The sequence below is a fragment of the Ammospiza caudacuta genome, chromosome 6, assembly GCF_027887145.1.
Source record: "Ammospiza caudacuta isolate bAmmCau1 chromosome 6, bAmmCau1.pri, whole genome shotgun sequence".
NCBI classification, from domain to species: domain Eukaryota; kingdom Metazoa; phylum Chordata; class Aves; order Passeriformes; family Passerellidae; genus Ammospiza; species Ammospiza caudacuta.
This window is the reverse complement of record NC_080598.1, coordinates 61,631,064-61,651,267: the sequence shown is the minus strand read 5'-3', so window position 1 is coordinate 61,651,267 and position 20,204 is coordinate 61,631,064. Positions and strand designations below refer to the sequence as shown.

Below are 20,204 nucleotides of genomic sequence, written 5' to 3'. Positions count from 1 at the left end.
GCAAAGCACACCGAGGAGTGACACACGTAAATATGTGACTCTGCAGGGATGGGAAAGGACAGGATTACTGCAGGCTAAAGAGAGAGCAAAACCACCTGATTTACATTCCAGTGGGGCTGACAGGCAAGGGGACAGGCAGTCCAAGGCAGCTGACAGCCCAGAAGGATTTCTGCCTCCCCGTGCTGTGCAGGAACCCAGATGGTGCCTGGGCAGCAGATGCAGCCCAGCCTTTGCAGCACGGAGCCCTGAGCTGGCTAATGGACCCCATCCCTGAATCCAGGCAAAAAAAACACCCCAAGATAAATCACCTGGAGCAGCAAATGCAAAGTCATGCTCCAAGGTACTAACTGTGACACATGCTGACTTTAAAGGAAGTGTCAAACAGATGGATAGAGGCAGACAGCTGGGGAAGGTCAGAAACGCTCAGACACGTGCCTGAGTTTTCCAACTTTGCTTTCCTGGGCTGACAGGAGCAACTGGAGGTGCAGCAGAAAGCCTTTTAGGAGTCTTCCTGAGCTGGGAAATCCAGAAGCTGGGAAATCCAGAAATCCAGCAGCCTTGCTGCTGCACCTGCCCTTCTGTGCTATGCAGCAAGCCGAGGAGGGAGAATTTCATAAATTCATTAACACTGGAAAAGATGACAAAGATCATCAAATCCAACCACCAGCCCAGCACCAACCACCATTTCCATCACTAAACCATATCCAGGAGTTTTTTGAACACTTCCAGGGCTGGTGACACAGTAATTTCCCTAGACTTGACAACTTTTGGTGAAGGGTTCCCCTTACTAAACATTCCCTAACACTCTATGTACACAAACATCACCCAAGGCTCCCCTACCTGAGCTGTGCAGGGGAGTCTTCTCTTGAGTTTTGGGTGGTTTTTTTGTTAGGGTTAGGATTAATTGTGTGAGATGGTATTTCTTGTTTGTATTTAGATGTTTATTAGTTTTTATCTATATTACAGTTTCACAAACTGTGAGTTCTACAGCACTTCAGTCTAAGAAACTAAAAATTGAGCTGTATCTTTCTCTTTCTACAAGGCTTTATAAGGATAAACTGTCCAAGTAAGAAAAGACACTTAAATTATTTTTACTTTTAACTCAGTAACTAATTACTTGTGGCTTGCAGTGTGGACTTTTTTATCCAATTACACAAAACCACCCAAACACATGGAGAAGAAGAAGGAGCAGCCTCCACCCTAAACCCTCCATCTTGCTTTATATATATTGCTATATTCTAAAACTTTAAACTCTGAGTCTTCCACTCTGTGATATTACACACTTCTATTCCAATTACACACCCACAATCCCAGTGCAATCATTCCATTTTGGAAGCCTTCTCCATGGCCTCAGGTCAATGCAGTGTTCTCTTGGGGCTCAGTGCCTGTCAGCACAGAAAGTCTGAAATTCTCAGCATCCAGGGTTCCAACAGTCTTCCACAGATGTTTCCACCAGAGAAGCTGCTGAATCCTCCCTGCAGGTATTTCAGAGAATTTTTGCCTAACAGGGTAGTGGGGATCAGGGCAGGCAGGATTCACAGCAGCCCTCAGACTTGGATTCATCCATTAGAAACTTTCCAACACCAACCATGGTGACCAAAATTCCCTCTTTCCTCCCACAGCCTGGCAGATGATTTCTCCATGCCTGCATGCCAACTCTCTTGGTGGGGATTTCTGAAGGAATTTTGAATGATTTAGAGATGGGACCTCTGAGTTTTTTAGATGATGTGATTTATTTTTCTTCCACATAGGCAGGAAGGGTGAGCTTGGCTCACATATTTTCTGCATGGCTCAGAAGGTCACAAGATTTGTAGTTACAAGACTTTTTAGGGATTTATTGACCCATGAAACACTGCCAACAAGGATATTTATGTTTTTACCCAATCCTTAAATATTTTGTCTTATGGACTCATGCTATGGTGTAAGCTTTCTTAGCCAATCATGTTATGACACACAAACCTACAGTACTGCATTCTAAATTCCTTCTTTGCCTTTGTAACTGCTTTTATTTTTTTTATATCTTAAACTCTAAAACTCTAAACTTTCCTCTTCTTAACTTAATATGTCTCTGCTTTAAACTACAAATCCACATTCTCACTTCTAGCCCCTGAGTTTGGAAGCCTCTTCCAAGGTCTCAGATCAAATCCTGTGTTTAATTCTAAGCTTTGGCTTTACAGGCTCAAAGTTCTGAGAGCTCCCTGCATTTCAGATTCCAACTCTCTCCAAACTGAAGGAAAAGAAGCAGAAAAGCTGTGGATGGACAGGATCTCTTCACTCCTTCCTGCAAGAGCCAGTAACTTCACGTTAATACATTGTCTGATGGGGTTCCATCTTCTCTGTGGGCAGGGAGAGCCAAAAATGAGAAAATGCCTCTAAATCCTCCCCAGCCCCTGGAGACAGCACTTAATGGCTGGTAACAAATGGGCTTAGTCTTCCTCTGACACGGGTTTAACTGGGTGCATAAACATTGTGGAAGGGCTGGTGTTTCAAAGTAATATATCCAAGGATGTTTTAGTGCTGCTGCTTCCCAACACACTCCAACAAAAATGTCAGGGTAAAATATCAGCCTGATTGCTGTGAGCAGCAGCTTTGTGTCACCTGTTTCTGATAGCTGAGCTGGGATTAACCAAGACAGCCTCTAATCTTCTGATTTACTCTTAGGATCACAGGACTGTTTAGTTTGAAAAGCCCCTCAAAGATCAAGACCAACCATTTCCTCAGCACTGCCAAGGCCACCACTAAGCCATGTCCTCAAATGGACACAGCCAAATCCACACAGCTCTTAAATCCCTCCAGGGATGGGACTCAACCACTTCCCTCATCTCCATCCCTTCCCTTAGCCTTGATTTCTGCCTTGAGGACAAGAGCTGAGGCGTTTCCAAAAGGAAGGATGTGGCTCCAGCTCATCAGGGGTTCATGCTCTGTTGTCACTGTCACATTTTCTGAAAAATCCCTTCACCAGAATTTCTTCTCCTGGGAAGCTGAGAAGCCTCAGAGAAAAAAATGAAAACAATAATTATCTGATTGCTTCTCCTGTGTTTTGCTGCTTTGGAATGTGGTTGGAGATTGTTTATCCAACAGGCGAATTGTTTTTATTTAATGACCGACCACAGTCCAGCTGTGTCAGGACTCTGGAGAGTTACAAGATTTTCATTGGTATCTTGTTAAGCCTTCTGTCTGTATCCTTTCTCTATTCTTTAGTATAGTTTAGTATAGCATTCTTTAATATAATATAATACCATAAAATAATAAATTAGCCTTCTAAGAACCTGGAGTCAGATTCTCAATTCCCAATTCCTCCTGGGGACCCAGCAAATACCACACTCTGGGGTTGGAATCTCCCCATCCCAGCTCACAGAGCAGACACACTGCTCCTGTCTTCCCCGTCGCAGACATCTTTTATGGAAAATCCTTTCCTTAGGATTTTTCCTCCTGAGAAGATGAGAAGGCCTCAGGAACAAAATGTAAACAATGATTATCTGCTGCTGTGGAATGCAACAGGTGCATCTGTGATTGGTCTCATGTGGTTGTTTCTAATTAATGGCCAATCACAGTCAGCTGGCTCGGACTCTCTGAGCCACAAACCTTTGTTATCGTTCTTTGCTATTCTATTCTTAGCTAGCCTTCTGATGAAATCCTTTCTTCTATCCTTTTAGTATAGTTTTAATGTAATATATATCATAAAATAATAAATCAAGCCCTCTGAAACATGCCCTCGTCTCATCCCTCAACCTGAGACCCCTGTGAACACCATCACATTCCCTCTGACACACACTGGCCTCATTCCCAAGGGCACAACAGTCTTGTGCTGGATGGAAAAAGGGAAGAGCACCAAAGGGTGGTGGGTCAGGACCACAGGGCTCAGAACTGTCCAAGTTTTGTGTCTCCTCTAGGGTCCCACTGACCAAGATCCCAGCACAGGGCTGTGCAGGCTGAAGAAATAAGGAATATTAGAGAGACACACTCCCCAAACCACCTTGGAATTAGATCTGACAAGGAGCAAAAGCCATCTCAGATGTGAATTGTCCCCTCCTGGGAGCTGCTTTATTGTTGTAACAGCAAATGTCACCCTGAGCTGGCAGAGAGGATCCTCACTGCTCACACACAGCATGCGCAATTCCCCTGGACAAGACAAACCTGATTAAATATGAGCCTGCTCCAGGATTAAGATGCAGCCATGACCAATCTCTTAAGTAAAAAAGAAGCAATTCCAAATGGAGTGCACATCCCTCACGAGGGACAGAAACCTGAGTTAGGCACAGATTGATGGTGGGAGCTTCCCTGCTGCTTGGGAGAGGAAAAGGGAGCTAGCAAGGAACATATGGAACTGTATAAATTATTTGGAGCACCCAGAAAAGACAGGAAGAATAATCATCTCTGTTCGTGAGACTGCTCATTTCTGTCTGCAGCCATGTGGAACCCAGGGCCTGCACGGCCGCAGAACTGCCATAGATACCTGGACAGAGGATTGCTGCAGGCAGCTGCCCTTGGAGCATGTGGGGAAGGGAAATTTGCTGGTTACACTGCTCATCCTGGCTCCTGCCAGCCTCTCCCACCTGGCATTTCTGTGGGTTGTCAGGATGGTGACTCTGAGGGTCCATCCCAGGAGAAATGCAGGTGTGCACATCCTGCCCCCAGAAGGGAAAGGCAATGCCCAAGCACTCATTTAATTCCCCTCCTTCAAATCCCCACTCTGCAAAGGCTCCCCTGTGAAACCAGAGGGGTCACTGGGGCTCTCTGTGGTTTTCTCACCTCCTTTAAAGCACAGATGAGCCTTCCCAGGGTGATTAAGGAGATAAATGCATTAAAGATTAAAAGGCACTCCAATGTTCCACTGCCATGAGCTGTAAGAGTACTTAAAATAGATCCATTTGGGGCAGCAATTAAAGAACATATTACTAATTTCTGAGTCTCAGCTCCTGCCTTCCTAATGCTGGTTATTTTTGCCCATAAAAGCATTAATCCTATCTTCCTGTAAAAAATGACATTTCAAACATTCATCATCTTCCACTACTGTCCTTCTGCTCCTCTGCCTCCCCATCATTAACCAGAGGCATCTGTTATATGGTTTATGCAGTGTAATTTGTGACCACAGATCTGCAACACAATGAGAGCTATTTTCTCTGTTAGGAGCTGCTCAGAGCTGCAAATATTTTTTATCCCTTATATAAAAAAATATATAAAATTTCACATTCCAAAAGTGTGTTTATTATGCAAGTGCCTTGTCATTACCTGAGAGAGTTATACAACCTTCCATTATAGTGAGAACTGATGTCCTACCCACAGCAGTACATGAAACACAGACGTGGCTTCTATTTTGGAAACTACACGTTGAGGATTACATTGTCACACTTCATAACTTCTTCCTAAATTGCTGGTTTGTTTTGTTTGGGGGTTTTTTTTTGTTTGTTTTTGGGTTGTTTTTGTGGTTTTTTTTTTTGTTTTTTTGGTTTTTTTTTTGTTGTTTAATCTCCAAATCCTATCCACAGGGATGGTCCAAACTCCCCTGTGTGCAATTCCTCCACGGGAAGATGGAAATCAAAAATAAATGTTGTGGAACCAGGCACCTTCTCACAAGCTACAACCTTGTAATGTGGAATTGCCATGAACAGGTGGATGCAAAGAAAACCCCAAAGGGTCAGCTAAAGAATGGCAGACCTGGATAAAAATTAATTTAGGTTGAAAGAGAAAATACAAAATAGCACCTAGCATACACACAAGCCACCACAGAGAGTAAATCCAGATGTAAAATGGAACTGCAGGTTGATGAAGACAAAGGTGTAAAGCCAAGTTAGCAAACATAGAAATATTACATCAAGTGCACCCTAAATGGAGAAAGAATAAACCACCAACTCCATACATATTAAATGCACAAAGCAAACTACTGCATGCCCCAATGGGGTAAAATTAAAGGCTTGGTAAATTGCCCTAGATCTCCTACATTACCTACTGTGGATGGCAGGAGTTATTCCCCTTGGGATGTGGAGGACAGGCAGCACTGAGGCATCAGGAAATAGCTTGGGAGTCTGAGGCCATTTTCCTCTTGGCTCATTCTTGTTAAATTAGGAATTCTCACAGAACTGAGGGAATAAACACTCTTGAGAAGGGGGGGAAGAAGCCACCACCAACAGAGCAGAGGGGTTTGAGCTCCTTGGAGCTGCACAGCAAAATCCACCTGCTCTGAGATGCAGGAGGACCATAAACTAAACTAAACTAAACTAAACTAAACTAAACTAAACTAAACTAAACTAAACTAAACGACCATAAACTTCTCACCAGGTCTGAACCCACCTCAGCCAACTGCAGTTCTCTGGTAATGCATCACAAAAGAGGGAGCAGGGGAAGATCAGGTATTTTTATTTATTCCCTGAAAATTCACATTAATCCACCTGGTTCTTCTGATGCTCTCCAGGTGTTCAGTGTTTGCCTACCACACACCACCTACATATAAATAAAGAAACAAGTACAGAGACACCAAAGCCACTTCACAGGGAATGCAGAGAGGTCCAAAAGTGCTGCTCTGCCCTTCACTGGTAACCTGTGACACCAAACCAGATCCCAAATCACATTCAGACCTTTCTCCCCCAGAGCTGCAGGGTGCCAGGATGGCTTTTGGAGGGTGAAATTCTATTTTATAAATGCACAGATTTTCTCATTTTCTGCTTTACTCTTTGCCTTTATACTGCTGGTTAGAGAGCCAGTTGATGGGCTGTAAAACTGTCAGTCTCATTACTGGCACTAATAAATGGCTTTTGCTCAGCTGGAATTAATGTGGGACCATCTGACTGCCCAGAACTGACATTTTTAATGATTTTGTTCCTCCAGTGCCTTCTTATTGACCACTACAAAAATCCAAGCTGTCTCTTGCTCTGCCAAGCTGTTTTGTGGATCAAGCTCCTCGTTCTCCAGGGATTTGCAGTTGTGTCAGCCATCAGAGCAAGCAGCCTGGATAATAACTGGCCTGAGAACAGCTATTCCAACACTTCTGGGCTCTTCTGCACCACAGATTTTAGCATTAAATGTCAAATTTCTGAAGGCTAGAGGACAGAAGCATCCCCAGGAGGAAGAAACGTGTGCAAAGTGTTTTAAGAATGGAAAATGGCAGCTGTAAAAGTTTGGTGCTTGGATGTTGTCCCCTCTGTTGCGTGCTGTCACCTTCCCTCAGGTCTCCCTTTCCAATGCTGTATCCCAGGTGAAACAGAACAAATTCCCCTTCCAAACCCTGCTTAATTTACACAAAAAGGGAAATTCTTCACATCCCAGTGCTGTTTAGGGAAGGAAGAGACACACAGAGCTCTTCTGGGCATGTCCAGCAGTTACCAAGCAGTCCCCAAATTAAAAGAACTGGATCTTCAAAGATGAAAATCACCTGAAGAAAAAGGGTTTCAATGAAAAAACAGCCCAGCCAGCAGATCTAAAGCTTAACAAGTCTTTTACAGTGAGTCTGGTGTCTCCAGGTGCTCCAGCAGAACAATGGGAGCAGCTCCTCCAGCTTCCTGCCAGGTTTTGGGGGGATTTCTTCTGTTCTTAACCACCCACTTTGTGCTGACACAAGCTGTGTGACTTTTCCCATCTTTCCTGTTCTCCCAAACCCTCTCCATCAAGGAGCAGGCATGGACACAGAGGCAGCCTGATGTGTGCCACGAGTCCAGAGCTGGGATCCAGGGCAGAAATCCTCACCTGGCACAAGCTGGAGAGGGCAAGGGCTGCAGCCCTGCAGAATCATCTCCCATTGCTCACTCACTGCCAGGAAATCAGCTCTCCCCCCCTGGGTTCAGCTCCTTCCATGGATTTAGGTTATCAGTGTGAGCCCATGCAAGCCTTTGGTTTTCACAGAATCACAGAATCATGCATGGCTTGGGTTGGAAGGGGTCTTAAAGATCATTTAGCTCCCATCTCCTCATCTAGTTCCATTTCCTTTGTGCCTCTAAAGCATAAATAATTTCCCTTTCTCTTAGGAGTACTGGTGAGCAGCAGCACACTGCAGATGGGGAAGGAGCAGGGTCACTCTCCTGTGACACTGAGGCACTGAGGTCACCTGGACAGGAAAAGAATAAATAGCTTTTTACAGAAGTGCCTGCCTGCTGGAATCAGAGGGCTGAGTCAGAAGCAGACAGGCTGATCCCACTGTGTCCCCTCCTTTTTTGCCAGCACAGCACTGCACAAAAGTCCCACCTAACTCTTAAAAATGACCTCAGCTCAGCCACAGCCTCATCCTCGCCCTCATGGGTGTTGTACTGGCTGGAGCAGCCTAAAAACAAAAGGAAATCCCAACCACTTGGATCTAGTGAGCTCCAGAGAAGACCAAAATCCTCATCTGCCCAGTGCTGCAGGTGCTCAGAGCCATCACTGTGATGCTGACCCAGCTCACACTGCACAGGGAAGTCAATAAAACATAAGGTGGGGGGACTAATCCTGCCTTTTACCACCTAGTCTGTTTATTCCTTGTCTCAAACTTCTGCAAAGAAGCCCTTTCAGGGGTCTGAGGAACAGCACCAGCCCCTGGTTGTGACCGTGTTCACAGGGGTTTTAGGATGAGGGAAGAGATGAGGATCTGACTCCATGTTTCAGAAGGCTTGATTTATTATTTTATGATATATATTACATTCAAACTATACTAAAAGAATAGAAGAAAGGATTTTATCAGAAGGCTAGCTAAGAATAGAATAGCAAAGAATGATAACAAAGGTTTGTGTCTCGGCTCTCTGTCCAAGCCAGCTGACTGTGATTGGCCATTAATTACAAACATCCACATGAGACCAAACAATCACAGACCTGTTGCATTCCACAGCAGCAGATAATCATTGTTTACATTTTGTTCCTGAGGCCTCTCAGTTTCTCAGGAGGAAAAATCCTAAGGAAAGGATTTTTCAGAAAAGATGTCTGTGACACCTGGTCACTGCTTTCTCCCCTGCCTGCTGCACCAGATCTGCAGCTCCTGCCCTGAGCCTCTTCCTCCAGCAGCTGGAAATGCAGCTGTGACTGCAGCCCAGACACAAACCATGAGCTGTGTCTGGCACAGAACCTCCTCTGTAACCCCAGAGTTGATGGCAAACATTGTCACATACAACTCTTTGCATGTTGATGGCAAACATTGTCACATACAGCAGCACCACACATCTCTTTCACTGAGCTTGCCAAAGACAACCAGAAACCCTTAAGGACACAAATTATTCCTCTCACACAACTCCTGGGGGGACAGCAGGACATGTGAGACAGCCCTGACACAGCCACCACCCAACAGAGTGCTTTTCAAGCAGGATTTAGTGTGACAGGGAGGGATCAGTCCTGCTGCAAACTCAATCTCCCCTTCAAAGGCCAACCCTCCCACAGAGCTCTGGAAATCAAACCTCCCACACAGTTTTTGAAACACAATCTTTGATTCCAAGGAAGCCAAGATCACTAAAGCAGGCTGGAAACAGCATCACTGAGGAGAACATCCAGGTAAAATCAGAATTATGCTTCCAGGGAAGTGATAGAAATCACATAGGTAGACATGATGGACAATATATAAAAGACGGAGGTTTTTTTATTGGATGGGCATCTCAGAACAGCTAACTCTAACAGTCACACACAAAGACCTTCTGTCTAGATGTGGTTCAGCTCCCACAAATTCACCTGGAATGTTCCCACTGTGTTTGAGAGGGTTTGGCTTGGGAATTGAGTATGCTGGGAAATTATTCCAGAGCTTTTGCCAAGCTGGAGAAGTTCCTTTCTCAGATCTCCCTTGTCCCACAGCAGCTCTGACCTGCATCTCAAGGACTTCACACATACAAACACTGACTCCTAGGGGGAGTAAGGCTAGAAATTAAACACAGGGCCTGCAGGTACAGCAGGAATAAATTTATAAAGCTTTACAGAGGCTTTGCATGTTTGTCTTTACACTGCCAGCACAGCTTCCCATGGCTGGACCATAAATGGACCTCTTAAAATGTCAGAAAAGTCAGACAAATGTTCTGAAGTAGCAAAGAGGATGATGAGCAAATACACAACTCCTTTGTCTCCACAGGACAAACATCCCTGCACCAACCCATCCTGGGCAAAGGGAACTGAAATCTGCCCAGGAATCTCACCTGAGAAGTCTTTTATTGTCCAACCTTGGAGCAAGACAATACTAGGCTCTGGGAATGAACGAGCAGGATTGGAATATCCATATTTTCCCCAAAATGACAAGTCAGGTCACGCTGTCTGGGACACATCCCAGTTTTTCCCAGTTGTCACTGGTGAACTGGGATTCCTCAGGAATGACCCTGCTCTGTGTTCAGCTCGAGAGCCAACCCATGGCTGGCATGAGGGATTGTCTCACGCAGAGTGAAGAGCAGGAGGGGTGAAGGGTAAAGGAAGGAGGAAAGGGATTTTCTCTTACCCAGCCCCTGGTTCTGCTGCTCCCACTCAATGGTGTCAGGAACCTGGTAGGACACCCCAGCCAGCTGGGCCACAGGGTTCTCCAGGCCAGCCAGGGGCTCCTGGGAGGTCTCTCCTGGAATTGTGAAGCCTGGCAGGTCCGTGTCACCCTCCATGCTTTCATCCATCAGGTCTAGGTCTTTGTCCTCCTCGTCTTCCTCTTCCTCCTCCTCTTCTTCCTCCTCCTCCTCTTCATCCTCTTCCTCTTCCTCACCCTCTGGCCAGGGAGACAGAAAAGAAATGTCAGGGAACATATTGAACTAGAGCTCAAAACAGGAGAGCAAACTTGAGTCAGCAGACACACTGCAGTAGTAGTAACTGTACTATATATTCTCCTTATGGTTAAGAGTTTATGCAATTGCAGTTTAAACTGAAGTTGCAATTCACAGGAGATGATTTCACATCTTAACATGGGGAAACTTCAGCCCCACAGCATCTCCCTGTAATTCAGCACGACAACGTGCAAGGACAAGAGTCCAAACCTAGAAGCAATTTTTTACCCTGGAGAAACAAAATCTTGAAACAGAATTGTTTGGATTCCTTGGCATTGATGTTCAAAGCTTTAAATGAAATCTTGTGGCTGATCATTTTATTTCTGAACTGGACAACAGTTTCTGTGGGAGTGGGAAGCAGAAGGGTCACAGATCTCTGTGGGGAGCACCAGGCTGAGCTCCTCCAGAGCAGAGCAGCTGCAGGAACCTGTCCCTGTTCTCTGGCAGCAAAAACACCCACAGGGCTTCATCTGGAGGAGCTCATCACCACTGGAGCTCGCTGGGGAACAACGAGATGTCGTCTCAGACTCTCAAATTAGTGGGAAATATGGTAAATTTTTAGTTCCTAGCAGCAGGGTGCAAACAAGGATGTGCATGTGCACAACACCTGGGTTTCTGTAACTGCAGAGCTCCCTGCTTAACCCATCACAGAGAGATGCTCTTCCCCTGAATTCTGATCTTGGACGCAGCAATGAGTTGGTTCAGTGTTTAACTGATTGACTGAGTCTTTCCCAGCTCTGGAAAGGGCACAGCTTTCAGGACCAGGTTGCTCCAAGATCCCATCTGGCTTTGGAAAGGGCTGGGAAGAAGGCATCATAGCCAACACTTCACAGGAGAGCTGATAAATGAGACTTTGATGAAATTCTTGTGAATTCAGTGCAAGGTCTCCCTGCCCATGGAAGGTGGGGGTAGAAACAAGATGATCTTTAGGGTCCCTTGCAACCAAAACCATTCTGTGATTCCATGAATTCTCTGCTACAGCAGATACCCATTTATTCCAAAACTGTCTGTACTGTTAACATATGGAAAAATAAATATTTAAGTCAGTATTTCATCACTAAAATGGCAACACAGGAACCACTCTACGGGATCAAACCAAAGGCTTTTTCCTATTTTTTTTCTATTTTTTCCTATTTCCAACCACAACTGGCTGCAGATGCTGAAGGAAGTCTAGAGCAGGGCAAATACAGAGCCAGTCTTCCCACAGTTTTGGGGTTTTTTTCCCAAGTTATAGTTACCAAAGTCTCAGGGACATCCTCTGCCAGAATTTGCATTGGAGCAATTTAATAGCTGCTGATGGAGCCACCCACCAGGGGAAGATAATATCTGGAACAATGGCATGCTTTGAATTTCTCACAGTTCCTTTTTCAAGGCTGAGAATTGAAACACAGTATTTATGCACTTTTATCTAATTTACACCAACTCTGCTCAGCCCTGATCCTATTGTAGTCACCCTGCATGCAGGCATTAAAAACTAACAAACCACCCTTTGTTAACCAAATCCTTTATTTGTTATATTTGTCACCCAAATATTTCTGCTGTAGTTGTAGCTCCTATAGGTTGGTGGCAATCCAACCTGGATTAAATGGCTTCCAAAATTTGGGATATCACATGAGATGGGAATATGAGAAATCAGTGGCTGCTATAAACCCACTGTGCTGTGCCAGGGCATCTCCCTGCCCTGGAATTCAAGGATTTGCTCCCAACCACTGCATGTTTTCCTCAGCTCACCAGACAAGACAATCCCAGTGCTGCCTTTCATTCCTGTATTCCATACAAATGAGCTGCTGCTGCTGGGATTCAGCTGCATCACCCTGCTAGAGACTGGCTTTTGGTGCCTGGAAAGATCATTCCTACAGCATCTAATGGAGCTCCCAGGGACACAGCTAGCCAGCCCCTTAAATTCCCATTGCATTTTAGAGGCAGTTTCTGTATTGTAATGTGCCCAGCATTTAGAATCAAATCGGAATTCTCTGTCAAAATGAATGTTGTCATACAAACCACACAGCTGTGAAGCTGAGAGTGGCACCTGGAGAGTGCTCACTGCAAAGACAACTGAAAACAGGTCTTTTCCCTCTGCTGAGAGAAGCACAGCTATCAACAATCCCAAAAACTACCAGCAGAGACCCTGAACAGCCAGAAAACCAAAATATGAACAGAGCTTTCCCCTAGACTGGGAAAATCAGCCAAGAGAGAACAGGCATTGGGTTTTTATCTCTGAAAAACTGCTCTGGGACAAGGGGTTTAGAATACCCAATGTAAATTTTCTTTGATGGAACTTAAGGTTGTTTTCTCTTGTCTAAATTCAAGGATTTTCTCCTAAAACAAAACCAAACTCTTTCTCCAGCAGCATTCACCTCAAGAGCCAGGCTAGAGACTCAGTTTAGAAACACAAAACTATTTTAAAGGGGGAAAAACCACCCAAAATGCTGCACAATCCCAGAATTTACCACTAGAGACTTTGAACAACCAGAACACCAGAGAAGAGGAACATGAACAGAGCTTTTCCTTAGACTGGGTGGGAAAAGCAGCCAAGAGAGAACAGACACTGGATTTTTACCTCTGAAAAACTTCCCTGGGACAAGGGTTTTAAAATACCCAATCTAAATCTTCCATGGTGGAACTTAAGGTTGTTTCCTCTTGTCTAATTCACAGATTTCCTCCTAAAACAAAACCAAACTGTATCTCCAGCAGCATTCACCTCAAAATTGCTCTCACACTGAGCCATGCCAGGCACTCAGTTTAGAAACATAAAACTATTTTAAAGGGGGAAAAAACACCCAAAATGTTGCACAATCCCAGAATTTACCAGCAGAGATGTAAACAGCCAGAACACCAGAGAAGAGGAACATGAACAGAGCTTTTCCCTACACTGGGTGGGAAAAGCAGCCAAGAGAGAACAGGCACTGGATTTTTATCTCTGAAAAACTTCCCTGGGACAAGGGTTTTAGAATACCAAATCTAAATCTTCATTGGTAGAACTTAAGGTTGTTTTCTCTTATCCAATTTCAAGGATTTTCTCCTAAAACAAAATCAAATTGTATCTATCTCCAGTAGCATTCGCCTCAAGAGCCAGGCTAGAGACTCTGTTTAGCAACACAAAACTATTTTAAAGGGGAAAAACCACCCAAAATGCTGCACAATCCCAGAATTTACCACTAGAGACTTTGAACAACCAGAACACCAAAGAGGAACATGAACAGAGCTTTTCCTTAGACTGGGTGGGAAAAGCAGCCAAGAGAGAACAGGCATTGGATTTTTATCTCTGAAAAACTGCTCTGGGACAAGGGGTTTAGGATATCCAATCTAAATCTTCATTGGTAGAACTTCAGGTTGTTTCCTCTTATCCAAATTCAAGGATTGCCTCCTAAAACAAAACCAAACTGTATCTCCAGCAGCATTCACCTCAAAACTGCTCTCACACTGAGCCATGCCAGGCACTCAGTTTAGAAACACAAAACTATTTTAAAGCGGGAAAAAACACCCAAAATGTTGCAGAATCCCAAAAAATACCAGCAGAGACTCTGAACAGCCAGAAAACCTAAGAAGAGGAACAGGAACAGAGCTTTTCCCTAGACTGGGTGGGAAAAGCAGCCAAGAGAGAACAGGCATTGGGTTTTTATCTGTGAAAAACTTCTAAAAGGGTTTTAGAATACCCAAACTAAATTTTGCTTGGTGGAACTTCAGGTTTCTTTCTCTTAATCCAAATTCAAGGATTTTCTCCTAAAACAAAACCAAACTGTTTCTCCAGCAGCATTCACTTTAAAATTGCTCTCACACTGAGCCAAGCTAGAGATCTGTTTAGCAACACAAAACTATTTTAAAGGGGGGAAAACCACCCAAAATGCTGCACAATCCAAATACTTATCACCAGACACTCTGAACAACCAGAACCACAGAAGAGGAATATGAAGGGAGCTTTTCCTTAGACGGGGTGGGAAAAGCAGCCAAGAGAGATCAGGCACTGGGTTTTCATCTCTGAAAAACCGCTCTGAGACAAGGGTTTTAGAAGCCCCTTGTGATTTTAGCAATCCCAGCGACACACACCTGCCAGGATGAAGTGCTGAAGGCACAGATAGCCATCTCCCTGTCTCCAGAGCCTGCAGGCAGCCAAGCTGAACGCCCGAATTGAAAGTGCTGAGACCACTTATCACACGTGATGATCACCAAGCTCCATCAGTCAGCAGGCAGGCACAGCAGAGAGCTGTGAGTAATGAGATCCTTGCAGCACAGCCCCTGCAAAGGGGGAAGGAGAAGGCTCTGAGCTGGCTCCCTTCTCCTCCCTGCCTCATTCCTGCATCTGAAATCAGCTTTTTAAGCCCCATCCCGAAATGCCAGCAGCTTGCCTTGCTGCAAGGTGCAGTGCAGAGCACCACTCGGTGGTCACAAGGAGGAAGCTGCACTTCCAAAAAAAAAAAAAACCCACAGACTTCCCAAATGTGGGATTTCAGCAGAGGAGGCACAACTCAGAGTGCAGAAGGCTGGGCATACTCATAAGGTGGGAAATGGGAGTGAGCAGCACGGAGCCAAAGCTCAGGCTGGAGGTTTGTGCTTCACACTCCTACAAAAGCCACATTTTTCCTCCTAAACTGGCACCTTTTGGCCTGCAAAAGGCCTCAGCAGCAGATTGAAGAAAACTTTCCCCTTTCAGTTGGGAAAGACTGAATGCAACAAGGAGTGAAAGTGCAAAGCCCAGCAGATTCAGAAGGAACCCAGAGTTTCATTTGCAGCTCAGTGTGAACTATTTTTGTGTGACATGGAATGATTTTTACTCTGAGATTAGAGTCCAACTGTTAATCCTGCACTAAGCCCCAAGTGCCACATCCACACATCTTTTAAACCTCTCCAGGGATGGGGACTGGGCAGCCTGGCACAATGCCTGACCATCCTTTTATTAAGGAAATTTTCCCTGATATCCAACCTAAACCTCCCCTGGTGCAGAGCTTGAGGCTCTTTCTCCTTGTCCTGTCATTTGTTACCTGGGGAAGCTGCAGGGGAGCCCCAAGGAAAGATCTGATATAAAATAACACATTTTAAGCAGAGTTTTTCCAGCTTTATTAATAGAAACAGCCACCAGTGGGTTTATCATGCAACTCTGAATGGATCCATTATTGACACAGGTGAGATCCAGAGGATGGGATTTGCTTTTTCACCTTGTGCTTGCTCCAAAAGTGAGGCTACAAATCCACAATGATTTCTGTGGTTTAGGCAGAACTGAGACCCCCTCACACCTCCCTTGTGAGGCATTTCCCTGACCCAGCAGGAACCCACACCCTGTGGAATCTGAAGCAAACCAGCAGCATCCAGCAGGTAAAAGCCTCAAAAATCAATTTTTGGGCATGTGATGGCTTGGAAGAAGGTGGAGCTGAAGCCACTGTGCTCATAACCTTGCTGAAGGCAATGGAGCTACAGCAGGTTTGCAGCTGGAGAAACCTTCACTGGAGAGTGATGTTTCTATATTTAGGTATTTTCCATTAATGTTTGCAAACACTTGGATTGCTCAGGAGAGGCAGGAAAGCATCGTTCTGTCGGGCTGAGCACACAGCAGCACAAAGATCTTGCTGTGCCCTGAGCAGCCAGAAGCTCTCAGTGGAAGGTGACAGATTCACTCAGAGGCACAAAGTGAATTCAAAGTACAAAAAACCCCCACCCCACCAAAAAAAACACCAAAGAAACAAAAACAACAAAAAAAAAACCAAACAAAAAAACCCCCCAAAAAAGCCTACAAAAAACCCCAAATAAATTTTTAAAAAGACAAAAAAACTACACAAAAAACCTCAAAAAAATCCAAAAAAACCTCAAAAAAAACCCAAAAAACTCAACCAAAAAAAACCCAAAAAAAAAACAACAAAAAATCCCCCCAAAAACCCTACCAAAAAAACCAAAAAACCCAAAAAAATCCCCAAAACCCCCCAAAAAAGCTCAAAAAAACCCCAAAGAAACAAACAACCCTAAAAAACCAAAAACAAACCAACAAAAAGAAAACTCAAAAAAACCCCTAAAAAACAAGAAAAAAAACCCACAAAAAAAACCCCAAAACAAATCCCCCCAAAAAACCTACCAAAAATACCCCCAAAACCAACCAAACAAAACAAAAACATCCCAAAAAACCCCCAAACAACCAACCTAACCCAAACTAAAAAGGGAAGAAGCTGCAGGACAAAACCTGCAGTTGTCATTTGCTCTGTCCTTTCCCTCCCTCACACCAAACTCAGGGGATGAAGGTGTTCAAAGGCACCACAGAGGATTGCAGAGATCCCTGCCAGTTTTAGCTGTGTTTTTATGTGGTGCTCAGTGCTGCAGGGTGACCCTGTGTGCTAATACACCATGTAAATGTGTAAATAATGCTGTGTAAATACCAACAGGATCAGGGATGGGGCGGTCTGTGGCACTAAGCAGCCTCTGCCAAGGGTTTTCTCCACTGAGCTTCACTTTCTGCACTGCTTCTGTGATCCCAGCTGATTGTCAAGGCAGGGAGGCCTTTCTAGGACAAATCCTTCATTATTAATGTGCTGCCTGCATGTGATCAGTCAATGTCACCATCCAGCAGCCCCTTTGGCAGCCTGGAAGGACAGAGCTGCTGGGAAGGTGGAGAGGATCTCACCAAGCAGTGCTCCTGAGCTGGGCCATGGTGTGTGATGGCGTTCACAGGGGTTTTCAGGTGAGGGAAGAGATGAGAATGTTGATGTCATGTTCAGAAGGCTTGATTTATTATTTTATGATGCACATCACGCTAAAATTATAGTAAAAAAAAACAGAAGAAAAAGTTTCATCTCAGAAGGCTAGCTAAGCTAAGAATAGAAAAGACAAGAATGATGACAAAGGCAGCTGCCTCAGGCTCTTTGTCCAAGCCAGCTGTGATTGGCCATTAATTAGAAACAACCACACGAGACCAATCACAGATGCACCTGTTGCATTCCACAGCAGCAGATAATCAATGTTTACATTTTGTTCCTGAAGCCTCTCAGCTTCTCAGGAAGAAAAAAAATCCCTAGAACAGGATTTTCACAAAAAGATGTCTGCGACAATGGTGGGGCAACAACCCAGGCACAGAAACTCTGCCAAAAATCAGAATAAACCCCCCTGGGATGGGTTCTGCAAGCCCAGTCACCTGCACTGCAAAACCACACAAGGGATTTGCAGGGTGTGGTGTTGTCTGTGCTCTGGAAAAATCAATCTTTTGGGATGTTTCAGCATCTGGACAATGCACAGAGACAGGGGAAGGATGTTGGGAGGAAACCTGGTGGGTCAGACCCTGCACACAAAGCAGGACGACATAACCTTACCTATAGGAGAGAATTACACATCACAGATTAAAGTTGGAAAAGCTCTCAAATCACTGAGTCCAACACTGCCCCAGCACTACCAAGGCCACCCTAACCCATGTCCCCAAGTGCCACATCCAAACATCCCTTAAATCCCTCCAGGGCTGCTGACTCCACCACCACCTTTCAGTGATTAAATTTTGCCCTATTACCCAGCCTAAACCTTCCCTGGTGGACTTCAGATTATTTTCTCTGGTCCAAAATCAAGGATTTCCTCCTAAAACAAAACCAAACTCTTTCTCCAGCAGCATTCACCTCAAGATTGCTCTCACACTGAACCAGGCTAGAGAGTCAGCTCAGCAACACAAAACTAATTTAAAGGGGAAAAAAAAAACCCACCCAAAATGCTGCACAATCCCAAAAAATACCAGCAGACACTCTGAACAACCAGAGCACCAAAGAGGAACATGAACAGAGCTTTTCCTTAGACTGGGTGGGAAAAGCAGCCAAGAGAAAATAGGCATTGGATTTTTATCTCTGAAAAACTTCCCTGGGACAGGGGTTTTACAATACCCAATCTAAATCTTCATTGGGCAAACTTAAGGTTGTTTTCTCTTATCCAAACTGAAGGATTTCTGCCTAAAACAAAACCAAACTGTTTCTCCAGCAGCATTCACCTCAAGATTGCTCTCACACTGAGCCAGGCTAAAGACTCAGCTCAGCAACACAAGACTATTTTAAAGGGGGAAAAACCACCCAAAATGCTGCAGAACACACTGCATGTGCAATAACCAGTTTGCTCCCTGGCTTGATGCTGTTGGACCAATCAGGATAAAAATGAAGACAAAAAGTGGTGATTTATCAAGTGAGGGGCACCCAAATCAGTGCAGATTTAATGACCATGACCTGAGAGTGGACAGGGCAGAACAAGAGAGATGAAGGCAGATAAAGAGTTTACATCATCTTGTAACAAAATGCTTCCCCAGGAAAAGGGCTGTGGGCATAGGGCTTTTTTTTCTAAACCACAGAAAAAGTCCCCAAACAATCAAAAAAAAAAAAAAAAACCCAAAAAACACCAGCAGAGACACTAATGCCATTTTCATTGGGAAAAGCTGTTGGTGTTTTCTTCCAGAAAAGCATTCAATTCAACCCCACTGCCTGGGAACAGAACAACCAACAGGCCAAGAGATAAGAAAACATTTAATTTCAGCTTTATTTTCTAGACAAGCCCAGGCTGGACCATCACAGATGATGAATACTGGGGAGCAGGTCTGTCATTATAGGCTACAGTCTCTGGGTTTTAACTCAGATCCTGTGAGGAATAAGAGGAGCCAGAGGGAAAATGACTGAGTGTTCATTCAGCTCATTTCTGTCTAATTTCCTGCTCCTTCCCCATCCTGATCCCCCTCTTGCAGCACCCCAAAAGCTGCCAAAAATCCCCATGAGCAACACCAGGCATGAGCAGCTCCAGCAGAAAATGTTCCTGCTTCTTTGCACCCACCTCCCTGGGGCCAGGAGGGCAAACTGCTTAATCCTCAGATTAAAACAAACAGAAACTCATTAAAAACTTTCACTCACACAGCCTGTTACACTGCAATAATAGCAGCTGTGGGGGTTTATCTGTTATTTTTGTCCAAGCTTGGAGATAAGCTACAGCACTGAAGGGATATTTAAGTGAACTCTCATTTTTTTGGGGGGGCAAATCTAAACATCTAAAACTGTATTGGAAACATCTAATACAGTTCAAAATTCACATACAGTTCAAAATTCACCCCCCAAAAAAATCACATAATTCACACAAAAGAACAGGATCAAGGTGGGTCAGACTAAGAAATACCTGCTGGAGGCAGAAGAGTGGCAGAACATCACAAAGAACAGAGAGCCTGAAAAAGGGAAGGCTCCAGAGAAACTTTAGGGACCCTTCCAGTGCCTAAAAAGGGTCCCAGAGAGCTGGAGAGGGAATTTGGATCAATGCATGACAGGGTAAGAGGGATGGCTCCAACCTGACAGAGGGCAGGGTAAGATTGGAGATTATTCTTGCCCATGAGTGGAGTGAGGCTGAGGCTGTACAGAAAAACTGTGGATGTATCAAACACTTCCAGAAGAGAGAGAAGGGGAAAAAAAAAAAAAAAAAAAAGGTGGGTTTGATACAAAAAATTGTCACTTTTTCATCATTTCTTGCTACAAAGGAAAAGGAGGGATGAGCCAGCACCTGCTGAGAAGATGATAGAGGTCAACAGAGAGCAGCTTCCATTTCAGTGGG

The 20,204-nt window shown here is 44.5% G+C and overlaps 1 protein-coding gene across 1 annotated transcript in view; it reads right to left on the bottom strand.

The window, feature by feature from the left end:
- The window catches only part of ARMH4 (armadillo like helical domain containing 4), a 63,961-nt gene that overhangs the window by 28,885 nt on the left and 14,872 nt on the right, over positions 1-20,204 (bottom strand). Inside the window, exon 5 of the mRNA XM_058807496.1 lies at positions 10,367-10,621. Coding sequence (XP_058663479.1) covers positions 10,367-10,621 — 255 coding nt within the window. The remainder of the gene's footprint in view (positions 1-10,366; positions 10,622-20,204) is intronic.